Below are 12,380 nucleotides of genomic sequence, written 5' to 3'. Positions count from 1 at the left end.
GGATTTCTCTAGTAAGTGCATGTTAGAGACGAGAATCAACACTATCTTCCAATACTTGGCATGAGATAGGCACTGTAATAAAATCTATGAGCTAACCAGCGTAAGGCCTTATCAACCGCTGACAAGTAGAGGATGATTATGATGCCATGGCACATTCAAGTCAAACTCCTAGCCTAGAGGCACGCTGCAATCCACCAGAGGTACAGCGAACTACCAGTATGTGGTCTCAACTATGAGGGAGCTTGCAAGAGTAAGCATTCAATGATACATGGGAGGAGGTTTATGACCGCAGCACGACTTGCATTCCTCATGGAAGTCATGACAGAAGAGATGAGTCTGGGCTTCCGGTCCATCTGCAGCGACATAAAAGGCTCTGTTCAGAATCATTTCAAGCCGTAATGTTATCATTGGTGAGTTCATCCGAGCCGTCCGCATCAGCACACCTTATCACTACCATTCGACAGGATTATTGCACCTTATATGTCGAATGAAGCCGGATGAAATGTGTAAGCTCGGCCGCATTGAGCAGGAAACCTGTCACCCGGACAATATCTGGCAAGACAGCTTATCTGCCGTAGCGGTTCGTTTAGAGCCGGGAGGAGGATCAAATCGGGAGAGTGACTGACACCGGCAACGTATCGGCAACCATCCGAGGTATTTTCTGCTGCGTTGCCGGCATAGAGTCAAGAGTCTGGCATTACAGCCAGCGGATGGTTGTGGCTATCTGGTGGCTATCTGGATCATGCGGGTTAGAGACGTGGGCAGGGATCAGTCAGCTACCTAGGCAGCACTACCGGCGATTATTACAGTAACGAGAACTTGTAGTAAAGTATAGATTCTTGAACAGTAGGAAATACTATACTACAAACAGGAGGTTATCCCAAACGGTTCGATCGTCACCTCAAGCGAGTATACTCTGGTAGACTATGCCAGCATAGCCTAAAAACAGCAACATGTCGTTGCCACCCGGGGGGGACACAGCCACAGGAGAGGTCCACCTTTCTATTTGTAGCTGATCGTCGTGCCTTTGGGATGACGACGAGAACTGACGAAGCTGCACGCGTTATAGAATTACCGATCTCGGAGCAGGGTTCTTGTCAGCCCCTCCCCCGCCAATTGATTCGCATCCCCAATGCCGGCAGTCGAATGATCCCGGGGATAGAAGGGCGTGGCAGTTTTGTTGATGTTCCAATTCATCCGGCCCTGCACCGGCCCGGTCGGTGGCTGGCAGGGTGAGTGAGCAGTGGGGGGCGGACACCGCCTCGATAATTGCCCGTTACAGTAGTTTGACAGGGTTAGGGCCAGAAGCATCACGCGTCGGGCAACCTGTTTTGTTTGTAGGGCGGAGTGAGGTTTGCCGGGCGGTGTGAGTTTCCCGGCCAGATCTCCGCCTGACCACGTGCCGCTTAACCTGATTGAGGAAAGAAGGGCAAACACGCGCGCGCACCCGCCCCGCCCCGCGCCGGAAACACGACTCACTTCCCCCTCTTCACCGAGTCATCGCCGAACTCGGTCGCAGAATCCCGATTGTTTGTTTGTGGTTGTCACAATCCAGGTTTCTATGATGACTGTCCAATTGAGTCACTCAGGGATTGGATTTTGCATGCTTAGTGGTTGAGATAGACAAGGCCATCCGAAGTGGTTGGGATTGTTTCACTCCTCACCGGACAGCCGCAGTTGCTCATGGAGATAGGCCCGCCCCTCGGTATTGGCAAACCCACCGATACCGAAGGCGGGAATGATGCGACACATCCGCGTCAGCGACGCCCCGATCCAATCCCGACTCACCCGCGCCATTCGGTCTGCGGCCGGAATCGCCATCCGTCGGTTGTAGAGGTCCAACCCCAGCAGGTGGATCGGGGTACTGATGAGTTGGATCGAGGCTGGGATGGCCAATTGCGCAAGGAGGATCTTGGCGTACTCGCTCGAAGCCACCGAGTCTGGGATTGAGGCGGAGACCATCGCCGGGAGGCTGAAGGAGCCGAAAATCGTCAGGGCGTCGCGGATGAGGAAGGCGGAGTAGGTAGCGAAGGGAATAGAGCGGGTGACAGAGCGGAGGATCTTGCTTTGGGATGCCGCGGCGGCTGCAGCAGCGGTTGGTTTGGTAGCTGCTGCTGCTGCTGCTGCTGCCGCCGGAGTTGATGCCGCTGCCGGGGGTGGGGGTGTGGTTGTCCCCGCGGTGCTGGTGTTGTGGTTGTGGCCGAAAAGTTGAGCGAACTTGACGTCCTTCCAGATACCAACGGAGGAGTTAACCACGAACGTGGTTAAGAAGGTCGACGTCGTGGCAAGGGCGTGGTCGATGTGTGGATAGACCTCGCTGAGGACGGTCTCGGTGGCATTAGCCGCGGCAAAGGTTGCGGTGTAGAGGGACCAGACGAGCAGACTGGGTCGCGAGGTAAGGAAGGTCGCAGGTTGCGTGATAGAGAGCCACAGATGTCGACGAAATGCCGGCAGAAGAGGTTGATTGTGAGAGGACTTTTCCACTACCAGTCTAATTTGAAGTCAATAGGTGCATTCGCTCTCGAGAAGCCAGTTGAGCTGTACCTATCCAGAATCATCACGGCCGGAGTGACCAAAGCTGCTGAGCCTGCAGCAACCGTGAAATCCGCCGTCAGAAGTTCTGCCAACCGATTGCGCTGTAAGCTCCACGGGAGCGTTTGCTGGAGAACGAAATCATGATCCATGGTGACGTTGAGTAGAAGGGCACCCCTGGCCCTAGAAAAATGACGGTGGGGGTTCCAACAAAAGAGATATTCTCAGGCTATCCTATGAACAAAGGAGAGGCGTGGAAAGAATGGTGTAGTAGTAAGGGTATCTGATATCCAGTCAGTCAGACATGCACACGGGCAATGTAGAGCATAGGGCAGTACTCACCTATGGATGCATACAAATCGCTAGAACGTAACGCTGAACTGGATATGAAAGGAATGATAGTAGCAGGCGGGCGACAAAACGGAGAGGGTCACCGCGGGGGCCCAGCGTGATAATAAAATAATAAAGCCGAACAAAATAAGGTAATGGGCGTATCCCAAGGTTGAGCAACGTCAAGAATTCCCACAGTGCACGATACCTAAGCACTGGCACTGGCTGGCAACAAGGAACAATATCCGTTCGGAGCGAGGGCATCTTCGGCGGGTGTGACCAATGGAAGCCAACCGGGCCGGGACCCGGGTAGCCTCGGGCATAAAAAATGATAGGCAGCCCCAGGCCGATGCTGCTACATAATGGAAACTGAGGCTGTTGGTTGTGGGTGTGGATCGTGTTCTAGAAGACGAACACGACTTGGGTGAAGTGCAGGTGAGGAAGAGGGGGGAGGGGCAGTCCTCAGGGGGTGGAGTTCGCTATTAGGCCATGACCAGACGAGGGGCGTGAGGCTGGCCTCAGGGCTGCTTAGTCGGACTCTTTTTTCACCGCTGATTGACTGGCAAGAAGTCTGCAGTCAGAAAAGTTAGCTTGTATAGATTGGATCTTTCGCAACTGTACTCACACAGTAGTCTAGCTTACTACCCAGCACTTTCCACTGCCCAAAATCACCTCCACGGTAGAAGAATTGGCCGAAATGTAGCCATTCCCAACTCCTAGGCGGGAACCACGGGTAAGGCCCGACTGGGGGATCAGTGGGTTCGTAACCCTGATAATCACCCACTAATTTGCAATAAATAAGTCTAATACTTGTGAGCTTGAACCTACCACCAATCACCACCGCCAGCATCGCCCTTCCTCAATAGATAAGGATGGTCCGTCGATATGCCCCTCTTCCCGATCCACCGCCATGACCAAAACAGCGAAACGAGCAAAAATAGAGGGGGATGAGCGCGGAGATAATTACGGCGGCGGTACGTTCCAGTTGAGTCGCTACGCTGTCCTTCTCGGTACAGCGGCGTCAAATCATCAAAGCCCACACTGCATTGACTGCTGCTCTTCGGCCCTAAAGCAAATAAGAATGCCTATTCTAACCCCCCTCCCCCGCCTTTCTCTCCCGTAATTCGAAGCACCCGGGTGTTCCCATCCCTATTCATGAATCAAGCAATACTGGTCCAGAACTGCAAACGAACGCCCTGTAGCAAACAAAAAACGCTCTCAAAACGAAGTCATGATAATCGGTCGCTGGTGTATTTCCGCCGGGGTTGTACTGGCGACTCGAGTCGGGGTCATCCCATGCGCCCTCACATGATCACACAGCAGGAGTTCTGCTTCTTCGCCGAGGTGTAAAACATCTTCGACTGTGCACTCAGACCCTCCGACTTGGATACCAAATCATCGATCTTCTCGCCGCGTTCGAGGACCTAGTTTAGAGTCAGCCCTGTCACCTGACTAGCCACCTGCTGCAACCCAGGACCATCCACTCACACTCTCGATGGTCTTGTGAAGTACGATTTTCGTCTCATCCAGCTCCTTCTGGATCTTGAGGATGCTGTCCACCTGGTGAGGGTCCTGGTAGGCTTGGATGTAGGTCTTCAGCGAGGGGAAGGAGATCGGTTCCCGCGAGGAACCAGCGTTCGGGTGGAGGGTGAGGAATTCGTCAAGAGTCTTGGAAAGGACCTGGTGAGCGGCGAGAGAAGGGTACTCGTTATCACTGATGATGACACCGGCGATACCCTGGGTGCGCGCGTATACGTGGAATGTGAAGTCTGCGGTCTGGCGGTCAGGGGCTGATGGTCGAATAGGAATAGATGGATAAAGATCTCGATGTAGCGGGCGGAAGACTTGCCTTGCTCTTGGATATCCTGTCGTTGGCCTTGTTTCGTGCGTTCGGCGACAGTCTTGCTGAACATAGTCATGAACTCGCTAATGCTACCCCTGGTAAAGCGCGAGTAGCTGCTAAGCTCACGCTCTGCGCAGAGCTCCACCGCGGGAGCCTGGCCATTCTGGAGGATCTAAATCGGCGTAGGCGTTAGAGACAGTCGTAACAAAAGGAGAAAGAGATGAGGAGCACTCACTCCGATGTAAACGATCTTCATGTTGACGACGACGGGGGGTTCTGTGAGGCTGACGTCGATGACCAGCCGAAAGCTTGCGGGGAGGCGGTTGAGGTTGCGCTTCTCACCGCCTTGGCGCCTGGGGCATCCGTGACTTTTATGATCATCATCACGCGGCTCTTTCTCAATCTATCGTCATGGACTATATCTGGGAAGATACTGGGCATGTTGAAGTAATTCTATTATGCAGAGTTCTTAACAAGTTATCCTTCATCGGTACACTTTTCTTCTAGATGAAAGGAAATATCCATAATTCAAGATCCCATCACCTGAATAGTCCACATGCATGTGGCTTGATCGATATATATTTACTTCGTACCACAACCACCATGTGTCGACACAACAAGCCGGTAGCATGCATGCTTCACCCCAGCGATCAGTTGCCGCCATACTTTATTTTGATCACGCAATAACTATATCTTCAGGTACAAGGCGCAGTCCTTCAAAGTTAGATGGATGACTACTCTATTATTTTAGGAACACGAGTCTTGGCCGGATTTTCTATCGGATCCGGCCCAGTATACATTGAGAGAAACGCACTATGAGTGACTACGCATGATTGGACGATATAATTTGCGGAATTCATAGAAGGGAGTACCATTGTATGGACGCTTGAGATTCAGACGAGCAAAGCGACCGATCAAAGTCTTGCGGAGCGCCCAAATCACCAAGCATCGATTTTACTTACTGTTGGTGCGGCCTTGGCTACGGAAGCCACTGATGCGAGTGTGCAACTACATACTATGCCTCCACAATGACAAAGTACTTCTTAGAGTGGTTACAGCGCACATGTGTGCAGACTTCTCCATCGTTCACATTGTCAGGGTAAAGTAAGTCGATACTGAGCCATCGAGCATAACGTCGCAAAGTATATTCTCCGATCCGCACGCACTCCACCCTGCACTCCATTGTTGAGCTTAACAATATAGTCTTTTTTGGGCAAGTTCCCCCAGCAGGTAGTAAAATGCAAATGCAGGTCAACCGAGATGCATAAACTCGCTCTAGAGGAATTGAGCTAGTCCTGCATCACCCGCAGATCCTCATAAGAAGAGTCCGAATCACTTGCGCGTACGAAGGGGCAATCGAAGGCTAGGATTGGAAGGAGAGGACGAGACACAGATTGAGTCTATGAGGATAACCATGTGAGGGATTTTCCTCCCAGCATACAAAGTTTTTCTTTCTCCGCTAACATGCACGTTCTTGCTCAGTATATTGGGGCTAGAATACTTGTTGTTGTTTTCTATGACTCGTTCTCTTCCCTCCCTTGTTGGAACAATCAAAGACCCGCGATAAGGAGTGGAATGCCAGTCAGAATGAAAAGTCAATGCCACTGTTTCCGGGACAAGATGTGCTCACGAATACCCCTTCATGAACTCTAACTAAGCATTTGAACCAGGGACCAAGGGGATCAATGAAAGGAAAGGGCTCTGGACAGCGTCACATTCGATCGCAATCATGATGTCCGAGATCTTGGGTGCCGTGCAACGCCGTCCCGTCATTGTAACGCGCCCCAGCGCCGCAACCGGAAAGCTTCCCTTGCTAGGAATGCAACGGAGAATTGGAATGCCCTAACCAACATCCTGTCTACCAAACAATGAAAGGGTTGGTTGGGGCAGAGGTAAACATCAATCACAGACAGACCTTCTGAAAAAGCATATATACCGTCTTTTGCTCCGTCGTTTTCGATACCTTCTCATCATCATCATCATCATCTCTCACTCTCTCACTCCAATCAAACAATCTATCAATTCTCCAAAAACCCAACCCTCTTCAACTCAAACCACCACCATGCGTTTCTTCGCCATCCTCGCTGCTGCCACTCTGGCCACCGCCACCGCTGCCGTCGGTGGTCCCTCCGCCCGCAACCTTGAGGTCCGCGCTGCTGAGGGCGACAAGGGCGACAAGCCCCGTTACTCCGTCCCCGATGACTGGACCATCGAGCAGGGTTCTGCCAAGTGTGGTAACCAGGCTCAGCTCTCCTGCTGCAACAAGGCCACCTACGCCGGCGACACCACCACCATCGACGACGGTGCTCTGGCTGGTCTCCTCGGCAACATTGCCGGTACTGGATCTGGCTCTGAGGGTGTTGGTCTCTTCGACCAGTGCTCCAAGCTCGATCTCCAGAGTATGTCTTCCGCCAGAACGATCCTATCATCTGCTGGAGCCAGAAACGAAACCCAAGACACGAGTAATGCTAACATTGACCTTTCTCCTTTCAGTCCCCATCATCGGCATCTCCGCTCAGGATATCCTCAACCAGCAGTGCAAGCAGAACATTGCCTGCTGCCAATACAGCGGTGCCGATGCTGTGAGTCTCATCCCCAGAACTCCTCATGTCCGAAGAGCTTCTAAACTAACACATCGAACAGTCCGACGACCTTCTCGGTGTCGCTCTTCCCTGCGTTGCTCTCGGTTCCATCATCTAAGCGAGTCTCTGGATGGTTGGATGCAAGGGTGGGCGAAATTGCTCTTTTCTTCTTCTGTTCTTTTTGGCAAGAGTAGGCCCATTTCCGGACTTTCTTCGTTTCACTAGACTGCCTTTGTTTTAAAAAGTGATTTTTAGTCTACATAATCACACCTTAATAAATACCACCGCTTTTTACCCACAATGCTTTTCAAGCTGTAGTCTATACAATAGAGGAGACTGCCTAGGTATTCCAATCGTGCGGTTGTCATTGTTTCATTGATCCAGTCACCAGCGTAGTTCTCAGTTCGAAACTGATATTCATGGCTCAGCCGATACTCGCTAGTGGCACACTTGACACCCATCCGACAAGCCCGCCTAAAAAGCTCGGATCTTTCGGAAGACATGAGCCACCGAATCTTCACTGACCTGAGAATAAGCATAACAAGAAACACCAGAGCTTTGGAGGTATTATGCACAACCCCCTCCCATGCCAGCAACTACCTACCCATCCTGCAAAGGTTTCACAAAATATGAGGTTACTACTGGTCTAGTACCATATTTCCATGGGCTTGATCCTTGAACCAGATTGAAAAGAGGTATATCCAAGCAGTGTACTACTGCGAGGGCTCCATACTTAATTTGGCAGATGGCGAGGCTCACAAAAAGCTCGTCAGCGATTTCAACTGCTGCTTCTCGACCACCATGCCCGAAATACCCTAGAGAATCTCCCGTCATAGTGGTACCTCTGAAGGGGTTTTGACAGCCCATCAGCAAAGTGCCCAGTGCCAATGCGATAACCTTTTCAATGTGGCCCTGTTCTTTTCTCTCTTACAAGGGTTATACTGCGTAAGCAGGCAGTTCACCATGCCCCAAACCGAATCCGGCCAACGCCAACGGGACTGTGGTGTACACCACAGTTCAAAGGGCTATGGTAATTAAGCTGACTGCTGGACTCCTCGCTAGGGCTGACTTCCACCTTCTATATTGCCTTTCTGGCCAGCGAAGCTCCTGGCAACTACACTCTTCAGCGCAGCGGTCTCCCCCTTCTATTCTTCGCTATTAGCACCGTGATTTGTATGTGTGACTCGAACATCAATTTCTGGAAATCGTCGGCATTAGTGATCTGGACCCTCCTCCCATCCAACGTCGCCGGCCGCAACATGGAATCCAGCACCGGCACCGTCTTCTGCATCGCCTATTGCCGCAGAAACTGTATCGGCGCCTAGGTCTTTCGTGACAAGGACGCGCCCCGCTACATCCCGGCTATCGTGGTGTGTTGGGTCATGTATGCGCTCGAGACTGTGTTGATGGTTGCTTGGAGGTCGTACTTTGAGGATATTTTCTTTCCTCTTCTTTGTAGTAATTCTTGACCCTTTTTTCGCGGTTCTCAAAAGTGTGTTTTCGGAGGCTGTCCCGATTGAGCTGAATTATGGGGGCGACCGGGCGGAGGAGAGATGGACATGCTCTTGCGTGTCGTGAAATTGACTTGAAGGATGATCTGGTAGATATCTGGCAGAATACCCGAAGCGATAGGGTGATTGCGGAGATGGGGTTGACGAAGGGACAGTCGTTGCATCTGAAGTGGTTGAATGCGGAGGAGGATATGACGGATTCGGAGAATGTGCATTTCTGGTACAGTGTTTAAGAAGCCCGTGGGTTTTGTGCGAGTCAATGCCATTGAAAAAGGCTGCAAATTATTCTCCCTGGTGAGGAAGGGGCTTAAAGTATCGCTACGAAGAAGTAAGCGTGAACAGCGGTTCAATTGCTTCATGTGTTCGATAAGTACTTGGGTAAATGTCGCATGGGGGATCCTTTCCGCCGCTTCTAGATCTAGTTCTACCTTAGCGACTCGTGCCGTTACTAGTGCTGAACATGAACCTCCCCCCGCCGCCAAATCTTCATGGGTATAGGTCCCAGCCCCGTATTCGTGGTTTCATGTCGCGTGGGCTCCCAGGTCGGATGAGGCAAGGCGAACTCGTAGCGGTGCACCAGCGAAGCGATCAACACGGTCTGCTCCAGATAGCTGATGTTGCGACCGATACACCCCCGAGCGCCGGTGCTGAAGGCCACAAAGTACGGCTGCAGGTCCTTGCCCTTCTCGCCCAGCCAGCGGTCCGGCTTGAAGGCGTCCGGCTCGGGGAAGACGGTCTCGTTGCGATGCACGACATACGCCGAGATCCCGACCGACGTGTTCCCGGGCACAAACTCTCCCAGGATCGTGGTCCCCTCCGGGGGCGTGCGGCGCGGCAGCGCAAACGAGACCGGCGGGTACAGCCGCATCGACTCATCCAGGCAGGCGCGCAGGTACGGGAGATGTTTGACCTTGTCGTACGGCGCGACGACCTCATCCTCCTCCAAGACCTCAGCCACCTCCTCGCGCAGTTTCTGGAGGCAGTGCGGGTGGCGCAGAAGCAGGAACATGACGTTGCTCAGCGCGATGGCCGTGGTGTCGGACCCGGCGTTGATCATGATACTCACCTCGGCGACCACCTCGCCCCATTCCAGGTTATGCGGCACCCCGTTCTTATCCGCCATCATGGCGGCGAAGAAATCGTCCAGCTGCTCCCCGTTCTGGTACCGTTTCCACCGGTTATGCGCGCGGCTGTAGACGATCCCGTCCCAGTCCCGGCTGAGCTGCCACTTCCGGCGGAACGTGGCGGACAGCAGCTTGCTGGCTTTGATGAGGGTGTGATACCACTCATAGCACCAGATCAGCGTCGAGGTGGCCGACCCGCTCGCGAAATGGCATTCTCGGAAACTCACGCGCTTGATGGTCCCGTCCATGGACTCGGACGTGATCTGGTCGTTGCCTTGGTCCAGAAAGCGGATGTCTTCGCTAAGGCCGATGTTTGCGATAGCCGCAATGGTGAACAGGTTCGTCCACAGACGGTAGTCGACTGTCAGATCCTCTTCCTTCGGGCGGTAGCCGCTGGGGAGGGGATCAGTGCATCGGGCATCGAACGCTGTGATGACGCGCCGCGTCATGTCAGCGACCTTGTACTCCCAGGATTCGAGGTTCTGAAGCGCGTAGGCACTAGACAGGACCTTGCGCTTGCGGGCGTGCTCGCTCTTGTCTACAACATCGGCGAGGTGGAAATGAGAGCCGCTTGTGATGGAATAGAACAGGTCTTTGGTGCATTTCGTGCTGTGACCGTAGATATCTTTGATGGCATTGGGGTCTGCGTAGGATAACATGTTGGGGCCGGTGCGGAGCACTGGGTGGTTTTTATGTGCTTCGAAGAGTCGCTTGTATCGCGTGCCTCTGTGGGACTCGATTACAAGAGGAAGACTCGAGATTCCCGACCAGAAAGAGAGTTTGGGGTACTTGCGGAGACCCTTGGGGTCTCGGAAGTAGTTGACCACGGGAAGGATGCCATAGTAGAAAAACAGAAGATAGCAGAGGATGAGGAGGACTAAAGCATACATATTTGTGAAGATGAGGCTGGCTCAGTTGAATTGTGAGAATGTCCTGTGGTCATCGCGAGCAGCACTTGATTGATATATGTCGATGCAGCTGTATACTTACCCCGGATTATGCGCAAGCGAGGACAAAAGCGGTTAGCGCCGGCGAGAATCTCTGAAAAGACCAAGATGGTAAATGTCGGCGAACATGCTACCTAGTATCCACTGCATGGTTGTCTTTTCCTATGCTGGCTGATTCATGCAAAAGCAGCCGACACCGCATGAGGCTGCACGAGAGGAGAAAATTCGATAAGGCTCTGTCTAGAAATAAGTCCACAATGCATCATTCATAAGTGGTGGCATAGCCCGGGAGCAGCGCAACTGGAGGTCTCCGCAACACCAGAAGCCTGGATAACAAAACGAAATGGCCTGTACTGAACATCCTAGCTCAAACTCTGTTGACCCTCACTCCTATGCGGCGATAGAGCTGCCACAAGGTTTGGCGCAGAACGGTGGTCGCATTGACGTTGACAATCTTGGTTTGCTGCGACCCTCTGCACCTTGGCTTCCATTGGACGAACTGCGACGTCGATTCGAAGAGGATGGATACCTCTTTGTAAAAGGACTTTTACCCCGTGAGGATGTTCTAGACGCTAGGGAGAAGTAAGTGCGCTGCCTGCATGTGAATCTTCGGGGTTTATTTCTGTTACTGACTGTGGTCAAGCTACTTCAAAGCCTACGCCAACACATCTCTTCTGCAACCGGGGTCATCCCCGCGGGATGGTATCTTCAACAGCTCGTCTCACCCCGATCTACACAAGGGTATTGGTGGTCAAGGCTTGCCAGCTGATATTGTCGAGGCTAAAATTCTTATTGACGCCCACTCCGACTCCAAGTACCGTGCCTTTGTCGAGCATCCCGCTCTGACGCAATTCATCCGGCTATTGATGGGCTGGAAACATCATGTCCTGTTGGACCGAACAATGCTGCGTCATAATGTTCCTTTTGGGATGGGTACTGGCATTCACTATGATAAGCTTTTTCTGCGCGGAGGCGATGGATACTGCCTCACTGCGTGGGTCCCAATTGGTGAGTCAAAGATATTCTCGAAATGGAGCGTTATACTAAATCATCCAGGCGATATCTCAATCAATGGTGGAGGGTTGTGCTATCTGGAGAAATCTGTAGCTCTGGGAAATGAGATTGAGGAGGATTTTACCACTCGCGCTGCTGGGTTCACGACCGAGCAGCGCCTTTCCGCCTATAACGTCAACATGATGGCTGGTGGAATGCTGGCGAAGTCGCCCGACGAGTTCGTGTTAGATCATCCGACCTCCAGGTCTCAGAAGTGGCTGGCCACTAATTATGAGGCGGGCGACGTGGTGTTCCACCATCCGTATACCATCCATGCGAGTGGGCGAAACGAGGATGCGCAGGGGCGCATTCGGTTGAGTACGGACTTGCGTTTCTATGAGGAAGGAGATGCGGAAATGGATAAGCGGTGGTTCAAGATCTGGGATCCCAATGATGGGCTGTAAACTTTGAGGTAGATTCGGTTGAATCGTTGGAAGTACCGTACGTTAATTGATTTA

At 52.4% G+C, this 12,380-nt stretch overlaps 6 protein-coding genes across 6 annotated transcripts; 3 read left to right on the top strand and 3 right to left on the bottom strand.

Moving 5' to 3' along the window:
* Positions 1-1,482: 1,482 nt before the first annotated feature.
* BO72DRAFT_2039 (uncharacterized protein) lies at positions 1,483-2,980 on the bottom strand. The gene is made up of 3 exons (XM_040939612.1): positions 2,875-2,980; positions 2,545-2,815; positions 1,483-2,491 (listed from the first exon to the last, which is right to left on the bottom strand). Exons 2-3 carry the CDS (start codon positions 2,682-2,684, stop codon positions 1,654-1,656), a joined length of 978 nt encoding a protein of 325 aa, XP_040806583.1. The 5' UTR covers positions 2,685-2,815; positions 2,875-2,980; the 3' UTR covers positions 1,483-1,653.
* Positions 2,981-3,876: 896 nt separating this feature from the next.
* On the bottom strand, positions 3,877-5,124 carry BO72DRAFT_2037 (palmitoyltransferase YKT6). Its single transcript, XM_040939611.1, has 4 exons — positions 4,941-5,124; positions 4,712-4,877; positions 4,351-4,631; positions 3,877-4,286 (listed from the first exon to the last, which is right to left on the bottom strand). The coding sequence occupies exons 1-4, from the start codon at positions 4,959-4,961 to the stop codon at positions 4,167-4,169; spliced, it is 588 nt and encodes a 195-aa protein (XP_040806582.1). The 5' UTR covers positions 4,962-5,124; the 3' UTR covers positions 3,877-4,166.
* A 1,643-nt stretch (positions 5,125-6,767) lies between these two features.
* Positions 6,768-7,425, top strand: BO72DRAFT_523365 (hydrophobin family protein; the record flags this gene model as incomplete). The annotated part of the gene is made up of 3 exons (XM_040949778.1): positions 6,768-7,104; positions 7,199-7,287; positions 7,349-7,425. The coding sequence occupies 3 exons, from the start codon at positions 6,768-6,770 to the stop codon at positions 7,403-7,405; spliced, it is 483 nt and encodes a 160-aa protein (XP_040806581.1). The 3' UTR covers positions 7,406-7,425.
* Positions 7,426-8,250: 825 nt separating this feature from the next.
* BO72DRAFT_491059 (uncharacterized protein) lies at positions 8,251-8,612 on the top strand (the record flags this gene model as incomplete). Its single annotated transcript, XM_040948168.1, has 2 exons — positions 8,251-8,290; positions 8,350-8,612. 2 exons carry the CDS (start codon positions 8,251-8,253, stop codon positions 8,610-8,612), a joined length of 303 nt encoding a protein of 100 aa, XP_040806580.1.
* A 161-nt stretch (positions 8,613-8,773) lies between these two features.
* Positions 8,774-10,812, bottom strand: BO72DRAFT_482218 (cytochrome P450; the record flags this gene model as incomplete). Its single annotated transcript, XM_040947718.1, has 2 exons — positions 8,774-9,116; positions 9,248-10,812. 2 exons carry the CDS (start codon positions 10,810-10,812, stop codon positions 8,774-8,776), a joined length of 1,908 nt encoding a protein of 635 aa, XP_040806579.1.
* A 95-nt stretch (positions 10,813-10,907) lies between these two features.
* Positions 10,908-12,376, top strand: BO72DRAFT_443428 (phytanoyl-CoA dioxygenase family protein). The gene is made up of 2 exons (XM_040943568.1): positions 10,908-11,441; positions 11,503-12,376. The coding sequence occupies exons 1-2, from the start codon at positions 11,213-11,215 to the stop codon at positions 12,324-12,326; spliced, it is 1,053 nt and encodes a 350-aa protein (XP_040806578.1). The 5' UTR covers positions 10,908-11,212; the 3' UTR covers positions 12,327-12,376.
* Positions 12,377-12,380: the final 4 nt, after the last annotated feature.

This window comes from Aspergillus fijiensis (assembly GCF_003184825.1).
Source record: "Aspergillus fijiensis CBS 313.89 unplaced genomic scaffold BO72scaffold_1, whole genome shotgun sequence".
In the NCBI taxonomy this organism is placed as follows: Eukaryota; Fungi; Ascomycota; class Eurotiomycetes; order Eurotiales; family Aspergillaceae; genus Aspergillus; species Aspergillus fijiensis.
Note: the sequence above shows the minus strand (reverse complement) of the source record. Positions and strands in the feature narration are given on the sequence as shown.